The following is a 23,681-nucleotide window of genomic DNA, read 5'->3' as shown; positions in this document are numbered from 1 at the left end:
AAAACTTACCATGGTAGTACCCACTTCAACATCAGGAAGTGTATGACCCTGACTTTAATTCCACCCCCTCTACCCTCAAGAGTCATCAATAATTAGCTTCTCTTGCGAAGACGTATTACATATGGTCTGAAAACCAGGGACTTAAAATATTTGAATCAATAGAATGTACTCAGGAATACCACGACAGCTGTACCTTTCGTGGTGAACGTTCTGTGTTTGTCTATCCATGGAGCTATATTAAAAGGGTAGAATTACAAAGTGTATTTCTGCATCCAGCTTTCAAAGGGATGTCTGGGAAAAGATAACTACACAGGAAATATTTCGGCACTTATCCGTCTAAATTGCAGTACTCCAATTAAAACCTTGTAATTTAGATAAAATATCTATCTCAGCTAAAGGTACTATTTTAGGAATTCTATACATACTGTACAGTACGTACGTGCATACAGTATATACCGTATAAGTCTACAGTATATATATATACTGTGCTATAAACAATTAGAACGTTGTATACCGTATAGATATATACTTTATGAAGCTAATGTCATACAGTACACGTTTTCTCAAGAATTATTTGAATTATTTATAATTCACTTGCTAGAGCACAATATCGTAAGAGTAATACCTGCTGAAGATCTACTGTATAACCAATGAGATTTCAGCTAAAAAAATTAAGCGAAATACTTACTGTATGTTGTGTTAATTGTCTGACTATAGGGAAATTATGTGGTACAATATTCCATGTGACTGGTTAAATCACCAGAGACTGTGATAATATAACCAATGAAATATTTGGTTATATTAGTCATCAACATAACAAAGAAATACATTTAGAATGTACCATACAGTATGTTACCTTTTAAAACACCACAGTCAAATATTCCATAAATATTGCAGTATTACATTACTGCATACAGTACAGTGTAGAGATAAATACAGTATAGACATTTAAAGGTCTTTCAAAAAGGAAGAACATTGGAAATATTGTCTTTATCGATTACATTAATCTTTTAAATAAAGTATTTGATTGCTTCAATCCTTTACAATATTTTAATAATATTATAATAAAAACATTATTTAGCATCATAAATTGAAATGACTTCTTCTTCTTGTAGCTTCAAGCATTAGGATAACATTATATTTTGATTCAGGATGAGGACTGATGTACAGTATTGGCTAAACTGAAGATTTTGGTGTTAAGACCAAAGACTGAATAATAGAGAAATGTTCAGCATTTTAAACATTCATATTGTGCAAGGCATGCAACCCGTACTTTAATAAGTTGATGGTTTAGTGGATGTTTCCAATATTAGGAATAATTCTCTGTTCACTGGACAAGTAAAAATAAATTAATCTAATACAAGGGATTACAAATATGCAGCACTTTGAGTACTGTCCCCTACTTTTTGTCTTTGTGTGATGCTTTCTGTAATTCATTAACAAAGTAGGCACTGTTGTTTACTCTTTAGCACAAATCTATACCATTTCAAAATCCTGTGATTGCAACATTCCATACATTATGTTCTTTATTTTCACTGTAAGTGTTTTAGGGTTCCATAAGTAGATTAGATGCTACATTAACCTTAGATTTAAGGTACTTCATCGTGAGTCTATAAAAGCTTTCAAGCTCTGCCGAGTAGGTCTCACATACCAAATGCACCATGTTTACTCACTTACAACTAACATCTAACAGTTAATGTATTTTTCCATAAACTCTGACCTTTTAGAATCTTAGGGGCCTAATAATTTTACACTTGTACATTCTTCACGCTAAAGCTTTAAGGAAGAATTATTCTTAATGTATAGAGCTAATACTTGTGTCTGACTCAACAAATATTCAAAACAATCACAATCACTGTAAAAAATGAACAGTTTTTAATATATGTTAAGCACAGCAGGAAGTTTAAGGAAAAACACTTGTGACAGAACAGTAGAAGACAAGTAAGGATCAAATAACAGGGAAGAGATAATGACATAATAAATGAGAATCTAAACTGCCTGAAAGACTAAGAACATTTTCAGCAAGCAAAAGCACTATGATTTTTTATTACCTTTGTCTTATTTTTGTATTACTACATACTAGTAGACAGTATATGGATTTGTGGAACAATTCAGAAGCACAATATCCTTATCCAATTCAAAGTGCCAGAATGTACTAACTATATAGTCCAAAGCAAAAGCAAGCACCTGTAGAAAATGTCTTTCAACCAACAACATAAGGCAATTGCAAAGTATATAAAGAAAAAGGGTGCAAGACTTATCTCAATAAGTTACAGATATAAGGGGACACCCCCAGAACTAATAATTTCCAATAGCTGCTTTATTCTCAGAATTCCATGTCTTCGTGGATTTGTTTCATTCAGACAACAGTAAGAAAATACAAACATTCCAGTTTTATTAAGTTAATCTTTTAACTGAATTAAAGAGCAATATAGTTAAATAGATGGGTGCAGCATGATAATATTGCATATATTTTTAATATCGAATTATGACATAAATGATATATTTTAGAATGTACTGTATTTTATGCACCCATTCTATAAACGTGCATAGACGCTTACTGTCATCTAAATTTACTTCAAATATTTCATATTTTTATTTACATCCTTAACGAAACACTAGATGGCAGAGTACTGCAAGACACTGATGAAGTTGCACAATGGAAGTGAGTTTCTTGTGTTGTCATCAGTTTCATATACTGTACCAACAGCATGAAGAAACACAAGCTTTTGGCTTCATTTTGCTAGTAATTAACTGTCTGCACTTAAAGACAAATGTGAATTGGAACTTCATAGTGTATACCTAAAGATCATTGGGGAATGAACATCTTGAATCTTATGGCATTCATCTTCAATCTGGAATTATGCACTACCAGTACTTAGCTACAATCACCATCTGCCATAGTCTCCTTTGCATGACCTGCCTTTTTTTTTCAGAGAAAGGGGATGTGCTTTGCATTAGCCAGGATATCGCATCTGACTTGTTTTAACAAGGAATGCCAGAATCATATCGTTTTATATGATAAACAAATTTCACAATAGTGATTGCCACATTATGTGAGAGATGACAATCTATTTTACATTTTTTCATAGTCTTGTGATTTTGAATTTTCAGGGAAGGTGTACTGATACAGTAAAATAAAAAATAACTGCTGTAGTTCTGTAATAATTCCAGGGCCAGATTATATTATATGTATGAAATATAATAAGAAAGAAAGAAATTAAAATTACAAGTACTGTAAATGCTACTGTAGCTGAGCAAGTAAAAGCAACATCTACATTACTTTTGAAGAAAAGCTTTTTTAGTCCATGTCCAGATCTACTCTTTAATAGGTTATACTTTCTAGCATTACTCATAAGTCCTAAAAAATCTATTTAATTTTAAAGTTAAAGTTAATTTTAATTGTTAATTTTAAATTAATTACTTATTAATTACTTTTTTAAAACGTGACCAAGCCTAAATCATAAATTTATTATTCCTTCACCATTTTAAGAGTGAATGCTTTATATGGAAAATCAGCCACATTAACAAATCACCTACAGTATGTGATTGTATTTTAAACAGTTGTAGACACTGAATGTTCAAAACAGAAACAAAAATCTGTTTACTCACTGTCTAAATTAGCTGAGAGCAAAATGCATCCATGGGCATCATATCTCAAGCAATGATATGTCTAGCTTTTATTGTATCTGTACACTGAAATGCTCAAAAACCTTGGTCAGATTACAGATCTGTTATCATGAAGATAACATTTCAATCTAGTAGAGATCTTCATAAGGGCAAAGAAAGCCCAAAGAAAGGGCAAAGAAGAGCCCAGCATTTTACTTTGCTTCATGCAGATAGCATTGACAACTAGACATCCACTCTATCAGTCACTCTTTAAAAAATAGATTACAAACAGTAATAATGGACTAGAATGTACAATCACAGTAGGTGACACCTTGAGCATTAAAGAAACCAAGCATTGTTAATGCAGACACTTTCTTTTATGTATTAATTATATCTTTTCTAAATGCGCGTGCAAATGCCTGTGTTAGTAAGCATAAACAGATAGATAATATATCTACATTAAAGCATACTAAATGAGAAACAAGGGTTGTGAAGTACAAAATATTCAGAGAATAAACCTGCTCAAAACATAGCATATAAAATATAGGGATCATTTTTTTAATTGTGTAATTATATGTCCACAGCATTTGAACAATTTGAACATTTAAACTTTTTAAATTCTGAATCTGTTATCAAATTACTTTGCAAGTTGTGTTAGTGACCACAAGAGAGAGCCAGCAGTACACCAAATCAGAAAAAAATGTCCACACATTAAAGCATATATAGCATTGTTGCACCAGATATGACCTAACTGAAAGCAGATATGCACTATACCTACTACAGATATTAAACCACATGTTTCACATAAATAGATTAATTTGTTATAAAAGAACATATGAAAATGACTTCTGTGTTTTTTTTTCATTCTAGGTGGATGCAAATCTGACACCCTGTGGCAGCATTTTAATACATTATCATTATTATACATCCTTTATATTATACAGATGGAAAGTATTGGAATAATTTAGCAATTTGCCTCATGTCCTAAGCTGTTTCACGCTGATGCTACAGAAATATATTGTACCCTTTGACTTATCAATGAACTTTTGATTTCATTTTAGGATTTCATCTTGTGTTTCATTAAAATAGAGAAAGGTATGTTGAATCAGGTGAACCCTTCAATTTATGATACCTATGTAAAAATGTGCTGTCAAAAACCTTCACCAGTTACCTAACCAATTAAATAATATTCACCATGTGTCTATTTACAATAACAGAGGCCTTTGGTGGCAGATGGGCTGTACTGTAATTACAGTTCTTCCAAGGCATTGTAAGACAATCCAAGGAGACAATTATTTTACCGAAATGAAAACATGGAAGCATTTTTACTTAAAGAGGTTAAATTCTGTATGCAAATGTTAAGACTGCCAAAATGTGGATGTTCTTATTGGCTTTTACACCACAGTTGGTATTTGTTAATGTATATTCATACATTTGTTTAACACAACCTACTGTCTGTTCTGTAGGGAAATCAGTTTTCAAAACATTATTGAAACTTGAATTTACCTTATTGTGAAATGGTTGTTTTTTAAAGTAATTCTTTAGGCAGAAAAACATGCCGTAGTGTTTATATCCAGAAAGCTATAAATTCCCTCTTGTAAATCTGAAGATACTGTAGGTTGTTATAAAGGGAACAAAAGTGTAGCCCTTAGCTACTAACATTATTATCCTACATTGTGCATAATACTGTATATTTTCACATTGGTAGATTACTGAACAACATAAAACATTGCTCTTATGTATATCAGAAGATGATGATTTACAGTATATCAGCAACAGGCACATAGCCAAGCTGTGAAGACCTTATACTTCTATGCCAATTAGAGAGCTCCACACTGTTGTGTATCGTGCACCTCAGCCCTTCAGAAAGCAATACCCAGTGAGGGCAGTAACTTACAGAGGCACAAAGAAGCTTGCTGTTTCTAAGCCACTTTGATTACTGTCGCCACATGTTAATCATACAAGAGAGAGGCTCTCATGTGCCTCAGTCCGGTGGCCATTTCCATGGAAACAGCTACAGTTTAACAAAAGGTTCAAGTACCCCCGCACTGTTAACCATCAAACTAAACTTACATCTTCATGTTTTTATTATTCTCATAATCATATGAATCATATGTGTAACATTTAACTATGTTGAAGAATAATTAACATATTTTATAAAACAAATTTAGAAGGTAATGTGCATGGTACAAGGTAATAGACAGTGGCAACCACATTCACAGATGATATAAATGATGCATTTAAATTCTTACAAATAATATCGACGTACATCTACAAAGGTTACAACTGTTAGGAACATATTAATATGTTTATATACTGTAGATGAGGATAAATTAGTCATAATAATAGAAATTACATAATACAGTAGTTTACACCACAGGAGGTGCTACATAATGTACAATACATAAAACATTAAATTATAATATAAAGTGTAGTTAAATGAGATAGTAATATATACTCTGAGGACCTAGACACACTTTCAGTTATACAGTGTATATCACACAGTAATATAGGAAACATAGTAAAGGTTTCAGGTCTACAGCGTAGTGAGGGGATTGTTGCAGTTGGAGATCACAGGGATCAGACAGGAGAAAATATTAGGAACACCTGTGGACAGTATTATTCATATTTGACAAAAAAAAGGTTAACTAATAAATAATAAAATGACACAATCTAGGTACATTTCAACCAGCAACTGATTAGAATCAATTATATAAGAAGGACTGGATTATTATTTCCAAATAATTAGTTCAAAGCAATTGAGATGAGAAGTGGAGTGAAAACCAGAGAGGTCCTGAGAACTCTCAAACTAATATATATACAGTATATATCAAATGTGTCCTCGATACTTCAATGGGCCTGTGGTGACAAATGAGAATAGACACTTTGGTAGTAATTCGATAACAAATTAACAGGGCTCCCTCTCGGAGCACCCTCTGGTAGCCCAACAACACTAATAATTGGTGGCTGCTGTCCTGCAATATGGCCAGATGGGTTTTAATCAGGGTTATCTTCTCAAGTTTCTGATTCTCAAATGGATCTGCACCATCTTCAGGATCAGAGTCGACTTGTTGTCTTTGACCGGAGATGACAGAGCATCTCATTCAGCTGCCGAAGGCAAGATCAGACTGTCTCAAGAGAAATGTTGACATTCAAAGAGATGAAGCAGCCTGCTAAAAATCCTGTACCCCAAAGTCATGGTACTGTAGTTCACAGGCTGGGCCTTCAGAGGAACGTGCAGTGTCTGCACAGCTTCCTGGCTTTCTTAACCTTCATTTTGAAAGTGCCTGGCTCCATTACTGATGGATTGCATTTCTCAGGGGGTAACATATCTCTGTGTGGTTGTGAAAACTGCCCTTAGGTGAATGTTTAATAATTTGTTTTTATTTTAAAAAGTGGGAGCATAGTGTGAGAACCCCAATATTAAGTCACTTAATCTCCCACCTTTACAGATATTTATTACACCCAATAAATTAGTGAGTTGCATTGCTGGAAATGGGTAAGTGCTGGCACTTTTGGTGTATCTGTGAGTATAAATTAGATACCACATTCCTCATATTTACTTGTAATTCACTTAAAAGGACACTGTAATTGAAGAGTGGAAGAAATGGGTAGGGAGGGAAGTACTTAATGAGTGAACAGTCCCAGGATTTCCTACAAAATAAAATGCTTTCCTTCTTTATTGTTTCACTAGGGTTACAACAAAACTCTCTATTGGTACTTTAGGATGATATACAGTGCTGCCCTGAAGCAAAACCATCTGGGTTTGTTTTGTAATCAAAGCCCACCTTAAGCATCTACTTTACAGACACAAAATAAATCATTAGGCCTCAAAATTAAAAGTAGGCAGCATCAAAACATCAAAGCTGGGACAGCCAGATAAATGCAGATAAACCCTCTGAGTACAATTTGAGCTTCCCTTATAAGGCATGTAATTAATAATTAATGATTACAGGTGCTAATGATTGGGAGGACTGTAGCCATAAGTTACTGTAAACACCTTCCAAGGTCTACTTATAACCTGCAGCTGGTTTATCTTCTGGAGCTCATGGCCAGTCAATTTGTCTTTGCCCATCAATCCTTCTAGGGATTTTGGGGATCCTTTGCAGAACAGTTCCCACTATTCAGTCTTCTTCTGGTATGTTTATGAACAGACTTATAAAGGCATTTGTTGAAATATCGTATTTGCAGTTGTGATGTTCTACTGTTTATCATGCAATTCTAATATAAGAACCCATACTTAGTCCTAATGTAAATTATTTTGTCTAAATTTTATTATGATTAAAACAGTGGAAAATTACCTGCACTGAACAATGTGAAGTGCTACTGTACTTAAGGCTTAGTACAATAAAGTCCAAACTGCAATCAAAAATTCCTATTGCTCCAGCCAGCCAGAGTACTTAGAGAGTTGTCAGATGTTCTCAAGTAATGACGGTATCTCCTACGGATGATGCACCAAAAGGAAACAAAAGTTGTCTTTGCTCAGGAAACATCTGGTTGATGCTCCAGTTCTTAAACAGGTCAGTGGTTATTTTATAAGTCAGCGAAACACATGAGTGTGGGAAGAGCAAGAGAAGCTCTGGTTTCGCTTGGAGCTAGCAGACTGCCATAAAATAGTAAAAGCTGTAAGGAAATGTCATCCAATACACTGTTTCCATGGAGAGCTCTGCAGAGCTATAGAGCACTACCTCATTTCCTATCCTGGGAATGTAAATATTAGAGCCACCTTTGGTGGGTCGATCCAGGAAGAGTATACCTGCTCCATTTTCAGGCAATTGCTCTTAAGGGCACCCCATAGTCCATAACACACAAAAAAACTTTCACTGTTGTACAGTTCCAGTTCCTGACAAATGAAGTACTGAAATACTGATAACATTAATTCTTATAAGAATCCTGCGACTTCAGCTAATTTTGTCCTGCAATATTTTTTCTTTTCTGAGGAGGCTAAACAACTGAGCACATGTATCCATCCATCAACCCATTTTCTAACCCCTTTATCCATTTCAGGGTCACGGATCCAATCCAGACAAGCAACAGGCGCAAGGCTGGATACATCCTGGGGATGGGACCCCAGTCCATTGCAGGGCACACTCTCACACCAAGGCCAGTTTTTCCCAGAAGGCACTTAACCAAACAATATGCATTTGGACTGTGGAAGGAAATCAGGGAAGCTGGAGGAAAACCCATGCAAACACAGGGAGGACATACAAACTCTACACACCCCAGGAACTGAACTTGGGGTGCCAGCGCTGTGAGGCAGCAATGGTTACCACTGCGCTACCACGCCACCCAGCATATATACTTTTTTTGGATATAACATATATTATTTTTTTTAATTACTTTAACATAAGGTAGTTGTACGTGGTGATCAAAACCGCACAAAACTACTGCCTCCCTGCTCTCCCTGTGATCAGTTTATTTTCAACCAAAGAACTATTTTAAATAGTGTTTTTTTATCAAACACATTTAAATTTTAGAATACAGTACTGTAAAAAATATTTAGAAACCCTTTGAATTTTTTTTTTATTTTTGTACATTATAGTTAAGAAATAACTTAACCACAGTCACCACAACCTAAAACGAAGCTTTTGTTCCCACGTGAAAAATAGATGCTAAATAGATGCTAAAAATAGTGCTATATACACAAAACTGTAAGCTACCATTCAAATTACATAATATAGTAGGATACAAAGTTGCACCTCATGTCTGACATTTTCATGAGGTAAGTGAAAAGTCCTCCATTGGAAATAAGCTGTAAAAGGTAGGCCTTCCAGCGCCAATTAACATAAACGTAGAAAATGGATCACAACATGACATTTAAAAATAAATAGCACTGATCCTACACTATGTAATGCTGTATTTTCCTTCACTGTGTAACAAACAAATAGTCATCTAGGAGCTGCTGTCAGACTGTCGATCAATTTTCAGAAACAGTGGGACTTACCTACTGTATGTCACTTGTAAACAAGACATCTACTTCTATCAAAGAGGTTGGCAGATCAGACTTTCTCAGGGGAAATATATTCTAAAGCTGCCATAGAAGAACAAATTGATCACTTTCATCTGAGATAATGAAAAAGTCATAGTTGTCCGAGTATGAAATTTAGCTGCATAGATCTTCAATTAAAAGAGCTGGATTTTTTGGCCATGATTTTTAAGCTTCACCTTTGGGAAATAAAGACATTGTCGGGTGGGAAAATAGATCAAATTGGTGTATAAAGATGCTGATTTTAGACTCTTACGTCTGCCATACCTCAATTGATTGTGATAATGACACAACAAAAATCATGAAATAAACATGATTTCTCTTATACTTTAAGAGATTATAAACCCCTGCAAGAAAAATATGTTATTTAGTACAGTATATTTATCTGTAGCATCCTGCTCTCAATGGAGTCATTGCATATTAAACTGTCAAAATGTTTCAAACCTTCTTCAAACATTGAGGTGAGCTTCCCTCTTGATAATTAGGCAATGGCAGAAATTACAAATCAAGTGTTTTCAATGTGAATGTATAAGTAATTCAATCTCAAACAATGTTTTTACTTTTCTAGATGTTAAGATTCTGAGAATTTGAGTCACTAGTTTACAATAACAGCAAGAGGATAACTGGTTTAACTGACGTAATATCATGTAGTATGTTACATCCATGTGAGCTTTATGTGTGGCAAATGTCTTTTAAGTTTGAAGACTGGAATCCTTGCACAATCCTGTGAATTGTTGAGTAAAGGATTACATGTATTAAAATAGATTGAGTTTTATCAAATCAAATAGATCTACTTTCCCTATCAAAAGTTAATTTTGTGATAAAGGTATCTTCAGATGATGAAATATAAAGGATTATGAAAGTTCAATCAGATTTAAAGCACATTATGACATTTTCCCAGAACAGCTCTGCTCTGTTCGTACGTCAGCAAAGCAAAACAAAGCCACACTGCTTTTTTTAATCTGAACATTTTTATGTACAACTGATGAATGATAACAAATAGTTTTTACTGTGATAACTATAGTTTTTAAGTGAGCTGCTAAACTGATTATAAAAATCCCTTTGGAAATGTTTTACAATAGAACAAGGTGAAGAGTTAAAGATCTCCATCAAGAAGTGTTAGAAGAGATTCATCAAGAGTTAAAAAAGAGATATTATACCATTCTTTCTACATGGTATCTACAGGTTAACCAGAGTACCCCGATTCCCCACTATACTCAAAAACATGCAAGACCATGAAATAAATCGATCATTACAGGAGTCTTGGGTATCTGAGGTTAATTCGGCACATTCCCAACTATACCATATTTCTTGAGAGCCTTAACAGTTTCCAAAGTAATGCAAACATCCCCTCTATTGTTAACATAAACAAAGACTCAGTCACATTTTAAATTAAATCAGTTTAAAAAGATATCAAATGTAAAGAATCACAATAGAATCAAATGACCCAGAAACTATAATTGTTTTCACAACAGCTTTCTTGTTCTTTTTGCAGTTTGGGTCCATGTTCATATTACCTGTTCAGCCAACAACTATATTTGCATAAGGCTTAGAAGAGCACTAATAAAAATACACAGAACATCAAAAAATATATATTTACAATACACAAACTTATGCCAAAGCATATATTGAAAAATAAGATAGATCATCAATCATTTAGGCTTTCAGTGAAACAGTTGTATCATAGGATAACTAGTGTATGAACACAGTCTAGCATTTGCTGGTATAATTCACATAATTTATTTTAATCTGTATTTATTAAAATAATGCATCATATACAGCATCTGTGACAGCCCCTTTTCTCATTAAGAGATGGAAATAATAAGGAATAATTAGATGTCTGGACAAACACGATTTCAGAGTTTCTTGGGAATTCACTCCCAGTAGTTTCATTGTCGTGAATCAGTTACAAGAATGTCTGAGCAACTAAAGTCTTTAGGAGAACATTATCTCTGCAGGAAACCGCACCTTAAAAAAAGGATTTATTTCCAGAAGCCTACAAACAAGCTACACTCCCCAATTAATCTCCACGGATGCAAGTGAGACAAACAAAGCATGAAAAAATACTGCTTTAATCAGCAGTCTGATTCAGTTTGACTGACAGTGTGCAGTTGGCCCAGTAAAGAGATGCTCATGGTTTGTAGTTCATTGTGAAGATTTACAAGGCTTTAATGATTTGTAATCCAGCTGTGATCCAGCTGTTTGGTGTGCATTCTGCCAGCCACAGGGGTCAGCATAAACACAAAGAGCTGGAAAGCAGTCAAGTCATTTTATTTAACTCTCTAATGTACTGTACTGTATATTTAATCAACCCTATCGTTTCTTACAAGTTTCCAACAGCTCTGAACATAGTTTTAATAGTGAGAACAATCTATAACTATTAGAAGTCATTGTAGTGCATGTAGTCACTGCTTACTGTACAAGTAATTAATATTTAATTTAGTTTTAATACTAGAACATTATTAGATTTTACTTAAAAATGCTAAATCTATTATGACCAAAACACAGTGAATGCATTTTTGGATTTGATAACAATTTTACCAAATCCAGATGGTTAATAAATGTTTGTACTTAAAATTGTTCTACTGCTCAAGTACATACTGTCAAATAAATATTTAAAAGGACAAAATAGTTTATCTTACATACCAGAAGTTAGAAACAATAACATTGACCATTCCATTTTTGTTTTAAAAATTAATTTGAGGCTATATGTAATATTTACTGTATGTCTAAGATTATTATTATATTTCAAATACAGTATACTTCAAGGATTTTGGTAATAACCATGTTTTCATAGCATGTGCTTTGCCACTTATTACCAACTAATCAATCCATTTTATAGTTATATTTTATAAGAACAGGTCACTGTAGTGCAGTTGTTAGCATTGTTGCTTCATAGCGCTGGAACCTTGGGACCAAATTTTGGACCTGGGGTGTTTATTGCAATTAGTTGTATGTTTTCCCCTGTAATGCGAGTTTCCTCCGGTTGCTCCAGTTTCCTCCCAAGGACATACTGGTAGGTTAATTGGCTTCTGGAAAAACTGGCCTTGCTGTGAGTGTGTGCATGCCTGTGTCTATGTGTGGCCATGCGATGAACAGGCATCCCATTCAGGGTGTACCCTGCCTTGTGCCCACTGCTTGCCGGAATGGGCTCTGGCTCCCCTGAGACCCAAAAGTGGATGCAGCAGTTAGAAAATGGATGGATGGGTATTATTAAACGTTCAGGACCTGATCACAGTGTGCATGGGTTCATCTGGCTTGAAGAACAGTGTAAACACATCTCCAATTACATTGAACTGAACCAAACAAAGCCCAGTGAGACAACTGGACAGAGAACAGTTTACTTTATAAACATAAATGTGAACAAAACAAGGGATTTGGTTTGTTTGCAATCAGGAAATGAACTATATTATAATAACAGCTCTGGAAAAAAAAAAACCTTTCCTGGATTAAAGCAAATGTGTTACGTAAGTATATCCAGGGGAAGCAATGGATGAGTAAGGAGATAGAAGCGCTTTTAGAAATTATGTCAGACAGTAAAATTCAGATGGAGCTTGATAACACACAAAAGCATTTACTATTTTGTCTCAGAGGTCATAACAGACAGGGTGTGCAAGATGTTGCTTCCAATGAAGGTCAAACAAAAAAAGTATTTCAAAATGCAAGACAAGCTAAGAAAACTCATTAAGCAATGTATCTAATGTAAAAACATAAACATTGTGTCTAAAAGGAATTAAATTTACTTGATTCCAAGTGGCCAGTAAACAGATGTCACAACTGCCAACATACTGATGTGCTATAGACATAACTTGCATTGCAGGTGAAATCAAGTGTCTGTTCTTTTAAAAATATATTTTCCTTGACAATAAGTGAATCACGAAAATGAATTCTAGTCCTTTTCAAACTCAATACAGTTGAGCTAAGTAAAATATGAACATCCAGCAAATTGATCAATTGTTTCAAACCAAACTAGCTGAACTACTGTGGGTTTATTTGAAATGAGTCTAGTGTCAATACACTCTAAGAGTATAGCTCAGGTTCTCTGTTTCTTTTTGAACTGTTGGGTTGGTGTTCTTGTCACTGGTACCAATAAGAAGGAAATGTAATAAAAAAGATTGGTCCAAATGAAATATGGAAGTAGATGGAACAGGTGACCAAAGAGCTGTTTGATAAAAACAAATGACTCAGAAAGTGGAAAGATTTATCTGAGTGGAGAGCACACATATTTTCCAGACAAAAACAGAAAGTGAGATAAATGTACAAAGATGTCACAACAGAGAATCTGTTACAGACCTACAGTAACATCTGGCATTGCAGGTGAAATCAAGTGTCAGTTCTTTTTTTTCCCCCCCCCCATCTAATGACAAGATCTGACTCAAAAGTAAACAAATTAAAAAAAATGATGCAAACAACCATACAGTACAAAAGGGTGACAAGTATCTCTCTATGAAACGAAAGCAACTCAGTTAACTCTTAGTTAACTTGATGTTTGAGTTGTTAAATGCGGAAGCATTTTGGATTAAAAAAAAACAAAACACTGCAGGAAATGTCTAATCATGGTAGTTGCCAATTACTGGTCGATTCAGACATTGTTTCAATGATTTCAGGACTTAATTGCACTAATACCAGACATCAATAGAAATAGTTTCCCATTTTTTAAGATTCTTTTTATTTGCTACCAGCTATGCTGAGCCCAATTATTCAAGTTCATACAAGAGGACAATTATCAGTGTATACAAAACTACTACGGGATTTCTCTGTCAATTATGAGATTGCATAAATTCTGGTGAACCCGTTTTTTAGGTGAAATGTTTCCAAATGTTTCACCCCTTGTTTAAGGATTTAGTGATTTAATGCAAAAGCAAAAAAGTCAATGCAGTTTACTCAAAGTGACTGGAAAGGAGAAATATGACTATTTTTTAACCAATATTTATTTAAATTAGAATACGATATGTAGAATTAAATAAATGTAAAATTTACTAACCACACAATAGAAATTTGTGCAATAAAATTAATCAGTTTTTGAATACCCTTAATCCTTTATCTTCACTGACTAAAAGCAGGAAGAACTGTAATGTATCTTTGATTATTCATCTGGTGATAATATATTTTTTAGGACCGATTTAAACGAACATTTTGAAAATAAATCCATATATTTATTCAAGCAAGTAGAGAACTTTTATTACAATCTTTACAACTTACTCATAATCGCACAGAAAAAAAACTAGCCTGCCTGTACATTACCATACACAAGATGCATATGAATCAGAGAAGTCATTAAGTAACTTATGTAAAACATATGGTGAAATATCTTTCATGCATATAATATTTAACATTCACTCATTAAGACATTTCAGGAACATCTGAAACAATCTTGAAGTAGAACTGCCCTACAACAAGAACAATTTTAATTAATTTTGAGGGATAGGTAAATAGAAACTACAGTAGTCAGCGAACTGTTTTGTTTATCTGGTTTACAGTGGTTTAGAACAACTTATGACTTCACTCACAGTGCACTTGGGGTACATCTGAATGATAAAACACCTGGACTCCCTAAAACACCTTTGTTTCCTTTACTTAAGTAACCAAATATATATCACACATACAGTACTTATGTAAACATTTGTGGTGTACCAACAGGCAGGCGTACATTGAAAACTTACCATACTTTAATTCTCAAGAACTGCAATGTAATAAAAAGTCCTTTAAAAGTTAATTGATTAATGTATCCAGTGTAACACATATAGCAGCAAATTTTAAATCTAAAGCAGAATTTCAAATTAACTACATTTTCCTGAATATACTGTAAAAATAAGCACCTTAAGCTTTATCAGAATATGTATATTAACACCATTGAAATACCCCATTAAATGCCCAGTCAAAAAATTTGAAGAATTATTCTTGAGCTTTGTAGCATTCTAGGAAATATACGAAAGGCACACTGCCCTGACCCCTAGCTTTTTAATTTTGCCTTCTTACAGTAGTCAGGGTAATTGTTGCAGGACTCCTGCAGGTCTTTGAGGAATGATGGCACGCCGGTCTGCAGAGGAAACAGAGACACCTGCTTGAAGCAGATTCACACTATACTGCCTTCATGAAATAATCATGGGAGCACTGGAAAAACCCAACCGGGTGGATTGGAGTCCACATCAAAGAAGCAATGTGTGAAACATCTGCATGCAATTAATTCCATCATGTAAGACTCAGTGGCATCCCAGCCACTAACAGAGCTGGCTAAGGAAAAATAAAATAAAATCTGCAGCTGCAGAGCACGAATTTTGTTTTCTATTCAGAAAAGTGTCTTCATCTTTGGCCAACTGCTTACTTTACTTTGTTTCTCATCCCCTTTAAAAAAAAAGTATATCTTTTTTATTAGCATTCCCCAGCTGTTAAGTGAGATTCTTGTTTTGGATTTACTCTGCTAGACCATCTAACTTCACATTTACAACATCCCAGTAAAGGAAATAAACACATATAAACAAAGGGTGAGGAGGTGCTATAATTTTACAGATGTGGAAACTGAATAGCTCTTTGTGTGTGCATCTATCGCCATTTGCTTCTAAACCAGTAAGTCTTGAGGAAAGCAGTAAAGCAGAAAAACCTTTCAAATCAGCTTTGCAGAGGACACAGCATTGTCTTTTTAAGAACTAGTGTTCTACCCAGCTCCCTGTATTGTCATGAGCTGGGGTTTCCAGGACATATTTCATTATTTCATTTTCTGTAATAACAGGAAAGCAAAATAATCGCAGGCTTAGTCAGGCTTAGCCAAACTATCATAGTACTCTCAAAAGATAAAACTTTGGCTAAAAACTATACTCTATGAAGAAAAAGGAAGACCTAGAAAAGTATTTGAGACCACGAAAACTCACCTTTGCTGCCCAATTTATAAGCCAAGCTGGTATCATCCCACCCGGGTTATCAAAGTAGTTCAGGAAAACTAAAATAGAAGCCAGTAAAAATAGATGAAAAAAACAGTATCAAAAAGCCAAAACACAAAGGACTATACCACACATCCTTAGATGTTTTATAACCTATTCCAGCATTCTTTTGAACACTCAATCCCATATATTTAAAAAATGAAATTTTATGTTTTACGTTTTGTGATACTGTTGAAAGGAGTAAAGCTACCAGTTCAAAGCAGTTCCCAACAGCAGAATGGAGTAGTCGTTAGGGCTCTAGAATCTGGACCAGAGGGTTGTGGGTTCAAAATCCAGTAAATGCCATGGTCTTTTAGAAGCATAGTGAAAATCATTAATCTTCACAGAAACAATAAAAGAATGGGCAGAACCAATATGATAATCTCATCTAACAAAAGAACTCAGAAATCATTCAGTTTGTCCAGTTTGTGACCTAGGAATAAGATTACATTGTTTCAGTGAACATTTAACCTAACACTTACTGAGTGCAATAATACTACACGTAGCTCTAAAGCATAAGATTTGAAAAACATTTTTGCCACAAATTACTATGTTCAACAGCAATAACTGGAACAGTTACCTTTAGTGCCACAGTCACCATCACTCTCAATGGCCAGGCTCTGTTTATAGTCTTTCACTCGGAGGATTCCAGACTTCTCAGGACACAGGGAATCTGAGGCACTCTTTGCCAACATGACATAGATTTTTCTTCCATTGATGTCCAGATCTCGCCGTTCTCTCACATAAACATACGTAGCACAAAGTTAAAGAAGCTGGAGAGATACTACATTAAACCCATTACAAAGGAAAAATGGAGATACTGTCAAAAAGGATACTTGATACCAGTTAATGTGATGACATTTAGAAATGTCTAGATCTACATTTACTTTATGGTACGTATAAAAAGTGTTTATTTTTGAACAATCATTCCTAAAATTAGCTTAGAAACAATTATATGTTAATTACATGCTGAAAAGTAAAAAGAAAGTAAATGTGTCCATATGAAATCTTTAAAAAGTATAAGTACAGATCATGGCCAGCAGCAAAATTAAGCCAAATGTCTGTTGGCACAGAAACTGAGCTATAATAGGAAAAGGATACGTCTCTGTTTGACAGAGGAAAAGGGTATTTCACCTCCCAGTAAATTGCTGTCTGCCCAGCATAGCTTTTTTCATAGAGCTCTAATGAATTCAAAAATGAAAAAAAAACATTAGATACAAAATCCATGACTATTAGGCAAAGCAATTGAAAAATAAATACTCATTGACATTTTTTTTTGCCATGTCTGAAAACTACATAGGATTTTTTGTTTTGTTTTTGTTTTCTCTGAATGCAACTTTCTCTGTATCCTTGGCTGGAACTAGGTTTGGAATCATTTTCCTTCAACAGCTAAACATAATGAATATGTGCTGCCTTAGAAATTACGTTTCCACTATCGAAAGGTGGAATCTATCTCTATGCCAGATATTGTTTGTTTATCACACTCTCTGTCAGCATAGATAAAACAACTAGTTCCCTCAAAACCTTTTAATCACCTGGGCAGTATGATTTGAAACAACAAGTTTCCAAAAATGTGCTATCCTGCAGTTCCAAGCAAATAGACAACACACAAAAGTCAGGATTTGCGCATTTGAAGTCCGACATTACGCAGTTCTCAGCACGCATCTGATAATTTCCTGAATTTTTATTTTGTAATATCTGATGAAGATTAACCCTGCAGCAAGCACATTTTCATATACAGTATGGGATCGGGTGTATTTCTTAAGGTACAGTATCTGTGAGCTACTTCCACAAGATATGCAGAACATACAAATCCTGATTATTTCCCCATTCATCGTAATTTTTAAAACAAATATATGTAAGCTCAGCTATTGGTAGGACAGCTTTGTTTTTTTCCATTATTTTAGCATTATCTGAAGCCAAGAATGTGTTACTAATGAAATAACTACTTTTTCTTCATACAGCCTGTTCATCTCCCAATTATTCTAGCTACTGAAAAATAACTGCACTATTGACGCCAAGGAAACATATCTAAGCAAGTCTGACTCATTTACAGATTTTGCAAGCTGGTAAAAAAAATAATTACAGTTGAAGTAATTTACAAAGGGGGACACTGCAAAAGAATTAAAAATCTCATACAGATGCCTTTTCAGGCTTGTTGTCTCTTTTCAAGAGAATACTATGTCTCTTTAAACAAAGTTTCTCTTCGAATTACAGAGTTATATAATTCACCTTGAGTAAGAAATCAGACCTAAGACTGGGAGGGACAAACCACAGTAAAATGTTGTTTCCTGACTAAAGTAACTCTAGACTCTTTAAAAGTTGGCTCCCCTGTTCTGACCTGCTGACTCTCAGTTACCACCACACTCGAACAGAGCACACAAGCAGCGGAGAATCTCACTATGACAAAAGGGCCGGAACCCTTCCAGTAAAGGACCTTACTTGTTAAGGCCAATTATCCAGACGTTGCTAGCCTGAGCCTATGTTGTGTCAATAACTGACTGTGACAGTGTTTCCCTAAACTGGTTGCAATCCTCCAGAACTGGGCTGACATTAATCAGCCAGGGCTCCATCGACTTTCCAGAAAACAACACAATTCCTTTGACCTGGATGTCAGAGAGGCCTGACATCAGTGATACCGTCTTGACTGATATGACATTACATAAACGATGAAAGGTCTGCAGGTGGTCATATCAGAGTAGCATATCCATGTTTCATTCTCTTCTGAATGGCACAGAACTCATACCTGGAGAGCAGAGCCTTAAAACAACTAGCAATTCCAACTGGCAATTCAGGCGGTTGCCAGTTGGGATTGATAATAATTAGCAATTACTGGAAAATAATTACCAATGTCACATTTATTTGTAAACTCCAGGCTCTTGGTGTAGGAATTTTGAATTCTCGAGACTTCTGAGAAAAGTACATCACCATAATAATCTCATACTACAGTATGTGACAAGACCTGTTACACAGGCAGAACAGTTTCACAGGGAAGAAGATAACAGATGCATGATGGCGCCTCTTCACAACAAACTACTTACATCTGACTAGACTATTTCAAAAGCAACAAAACACAACAGGGAGACCAATACAAACAGCTGTTCTATTTCAAAAGTGCCAGCTTTCATTACCTGGTGGACTGTTTGAAGACTGAAGACAATGGAAGAAAGATTTGCAAATCAAAGAAAGCATTTCTTAGAAGCAATGCAGCACTCCACTTAAAACTTGGAAAATAATGTTTCAAGTCAGTCATTATCCATTTGTGATTACAATACTCGAACCCTAAATGAAACCTGACAATTCATAATCGAACTTTTCTCTTTTTTAAGTTAAAACCTTAAAAGTTAGCTATTCTTCTTAAAACAATACTTGCAAACAACAACAAGAAGTTTTTCTTCAATGTAAATTCTGTAAAAAAAAGGACATTGTCATACAAATCCATTTGTATTTCTTATAAATATTTGGAAAACAGTTGTGAGACTGTGAAAACAATGTGACATTATGTGCTCAAAAATTCTTTGCAACCACAACACAATCATCTTGGAAAAAGAACTGAACAATTAATGTTTTCTTGCTCTGGTTACACAAAAGCAGTTGTGTACTGTAATAAGATTTCAGCCTCATGCTCAGTAGAGGCATCCTGACCTAGCGGTTTTCTCTATTCGCAAGATTCCCTCCTGAGTTGCTCTGAAGTTACTGCAGGAATGAAATTGTGGAACTGAAGCACTCAATGAAAAATCGTGTCATTGCAAGTTTTATGCAGATGATGAGACAATATATCTCAATTGTTTAACAAGGTTGATTTTAAATCCACAGATCTATAAAAGAAGTGCCTTTATGTCTGTGGAAGTGATACACCGATTAAAAGTTATTTTAAAAATTGTCAAAGCAGTGCCTCTTTATACATACTGTATAATGTCTTTATCCTATTATCTAATTAGCAATTGCATTATCAAATGTATTGCTATTATACAATTCCATCAATTGCCACAGAGCAAATGTAAAATTGCTGTATTCATAAAGATTCAGATTGGAAAGGTAGATGCTGCATATACTAACCTTTAACATATCCATCCCATGTCTTTCTGTACTCTAAGTCCATGTATACATCAGCACATGTCTCTGGGGTGCAGTTGGTAAGACTACCAAAAACCTTATACTCATATAGTCCCGTTTGCTGTTGAAAAGTTGAAAGAATTGTTAATATATACACATAAAATACTGTAAATCTGTTGCCAATTTTATCAAGCAAGATTAACAGATTCCTACAACTGTGCGCGACAAGTATGTTCTGAAAACCATTCACTCAAAATATTCCAAACTTGAATTTGTTTCCAGTGTATAACCACACAGTCAAATAACAAAAAGTAATTTCAGTATTTCAGGTTATTACTTTTTGTATTATTATTATTCCTGTCTTTTCCCACTTTTCCAAACACAGTTCCATTGGTAAAATGCAAACTACTTAACCGAAATAAAATCACACACCTACAAACAATAATTAGGGGTATTTTGCAGTGAACATAAGCATGTTGTATGATAAGAATGTTCTTCTGCTACATTCTGCTTATTACTTCTGTCTTAGTAACACCAGCTAAACCCTTATGGTTTTGAAATGTACTGTGAATCGTGAATGGCATTAGAACAATTAGAGGGTAGTTCCACTTGAAAAGTAGAAAAAAAACATTACGTGCAGGCTGTGCGGAGACTAAAGGGCATTAGACTTGTTAAACTTGTGCTGCCACTCCTATCAGAAAATAGTTACGTGTGCGTTAAGGCCTTCATACAGCGCCGTGATTTCTTGTTTTTTTTTCAGTTACAGAATTCAGAAACTATGAACCCGAGGTCTTAAGTCAATTTTATTTTATTAAATAAACTTAGAAATGTACAGTAACGGCAAGATGAGAAAATATAATTTATTCTGTATATATAAATGTGAATACGTTTATCATAATGCAAGCATATAACACCAATAATCTATAAATTCATTGTTTTCTAGTATAGCTTCTAATAGTTTTATTTTGCTTTGCGTACAGTACGTAACTCGTTTCAAAATTATGCAAAAAAAACAAACAAGAAGTGCTTCTCTTGTCTTGCCCCTTTGTGGTGACGTCACAGATTCAAACAAGATAGATTTTGATGTAAACATTTACAGGCCTGCACTGTGATACTTCTTTACTTGTGGGATGTTTTGTATATCAATACATTAAAATGTTTATTCAGCCTATAAAAAAAGATTGCATAAACGTATTATAGTTCTGCATACGTAGGCTTATTTACCCTGTTCACTTTTAGGTAAAAATACCTAAAACCTTTCCTCAAACGAAAAACTACTATAAACCGTGGCTTACTATTGAATAATCATGCATTTTATTTAAAAATAAATGTAGAAGCACGTCTTCTGAACAGTGTTCATATTAACAGTAAAGTAAACCACAAAACCGAAAGAAGACTGCATGCTCCCCCTTATCGCGTGAGTTTTAGGGAAGGAGGGTGGGTGGTTTTTCTGAAGTGTCTGAATTGCCCGTGTATTCTGCTAGAGACTGGCGTTCAGCTCAGGATGTAGTCCCGCCTTGTGTCCCGTGCTTCCGGGATATACACCGGGTTGCAGCAGCAGAGTCCCTTGTGGTAACCAGAAATAAGTGTCTATCAGATGAAGAACGACGAACAGAGCTGCCCACTGAAATATTTCCTTACATGCCGCGCTTAATTTTGATTTCGTAAAGCTTGCACATTTTGCATTGTCTGACAGGTTTTATGATTTTTCGTTTATCAGTACGTATTCATATTCAAAGCAGCTTCACAAAATTCATAAATCTACCTTATCGTAAAGCCGGTAAATTTTTATTCCCATCGTCTCTGTGAAGAACTTCCATCCTCCTTCTAGCTGGGGTTCATCCAGTTCTTTCCAGGCTTCCTGAAACTGCTCCTCGGTGAACTGCAGCGCCATGTTTTCAAAACCAGTGTAACTCGATCATGTGAGCAGAAATCTGCAGACTCCTAGCTGCGGTAGACACCTGCTCTCACTATGCCAGCTAATGAGAAGTTAGTTTAGACGCGATACCGTATTTCATTTCAACCTTCTCAAGATTTCTTTCATTAAGGAAGAAAAATCAAGTTATATGCAGAACTGTAATTGTTGCCGATGAAGCTATTATCAGTATTGCATTGGATATGAAATCTCAGAACTTTCACTGGAATATTATTGGAGTGTCGTGGTTTTAGGAGCCTATAATAATAATAATAATAAACTTTATTTTATATAGCGCCTTTAAAGGTGGCTTCTCAAAGCGCTTTACAGGATGACAATAACAATAAATAAGAAGACTACAACAATAAATAAGAAGATTTCACAAGATAGGACACAATTATAATTACAACAATACAACAATAACAATAGAGGAGACCGTGGAAGGTGGTATTAAGAAGAGCAGAGGGGTGAAGAATGGAACCAGTTAAGTAAAGGCTTTTCTGAAGAAGAAGGTTTTGAGTCTGGATTTGAAGGAGTTTAGAGAAGATGACTCTCTAATATCCTTGGGCAAAGAGTTCCAGAGCTTGGGGGCATAGCAGGAGAAGGCCCTGTCGCCCATACAATGTAGACGGCCTTGGGGGACAGTAAGGAGGGCAGAATTTGAAGAGCGGAGGTTAAGAGGTGGGGAGTAGGGCGATAAAAGTTCAGACAGGTATTGAGGTGCCAAGCCATGTAAAGCCTTATAGGTGAGCATGAGGATTTTAAAGTCTATGCGGAATTTGACCGGAAGCCAGTGCAAGGACTCCAGGATAGGAGTAATGTGAACACTTGCACTAGACCTGGTCAGGATTCTGGCTGCTGAATTTTGGACATACTTCAGCTTGTTCAGAGTAGATTTAGATACCCCAGGGAGTAGAGCATTGCAGTAGTCAATTCGAGAGAATACAAATATGTTGATCAGCTTTTCAGCCACAGTTAATGATAGCATAGGGCGTAGTCTTGCGATATTTCTAAGGTGAAAAAAAGATGTTTTGACAGTATGCTGTACATGTGGGTCGAATGTTAAGCCAGAATCGAATATAACCCCAAGGTTTTTCAATTTTGATTGAAGCTCAAGTACAGAGCCATCTACAGACAGGGTTACAGGACTGGCTTTACGAAGTTGATGGGGGTACCAATAAGCATGACTTCAGTCTTG

The 23,681-nt window shown here is 35.0% G+C and overlaps 1 protein-coding gene across 2 annotated transcripts; it reads right to left on the bottom strand.

The window, feature by feature from the left end:
• Positions 1-14,750: 14,750 nt before the first annotated feature.
• pctp (phosphatidylcholine transfer protein) lies at positions 14,751-22,497 on the bottom strand. 2 transcript variants are annotated; one of them, XM_088927653.1, is made up of 6 exons: positions 22,334-22,497; positions 20,572-20,689; positions 17,614-17,693; positions 17,093-17,264; positions 16,465-16,532; positions 14,751-15,635 (listed from the first exon to the last, which is right to left on the bottom strand). In XM_088927653.1, exons 1-6 carry the CDS (start codon positions 22,460-22,462, stop codon positions 15,549-15,551), a joined length of 654 nt encoding a protein of 217 aa, XP_088783779.1. In that variant the 5' UTR covers positions 22,463-22,497; the 3' UTR covers positions 14,751-15,548. The 2 variants fall into 2 exon arrangements, with proteins under 2 accessions (XP_088783779.1, XP_088783780.1); XM_088927654.1 differs by lacking the exon at positions 17,614-17,693 and having other exon boundaries at positions 17,093-17,248.
• Positions 22,498-23,681: the final 1,184 nt, after the last annotated feature.

The sequence above is a fragment of the Atractosteus spatula genome, chromosome 11 (assembly GCF_055471065.1).
Source record: "Atractosteus spatula isolate fAtrSpa1 chromosome 11, fAtrSpa1.hap1, whole genome shotgun sequence".
Lineage (NCBI taxonomy): Eukaryota > Metazoa > Chordata > Actinopteri > Semionotiformes > Lepisosteidae > Atractosteus > Atractosteus spatula.
Note: the sequence above shows the minus strand (reverse complement) of the source record. Positions and strands in the feature narration are given on the sequence as shown.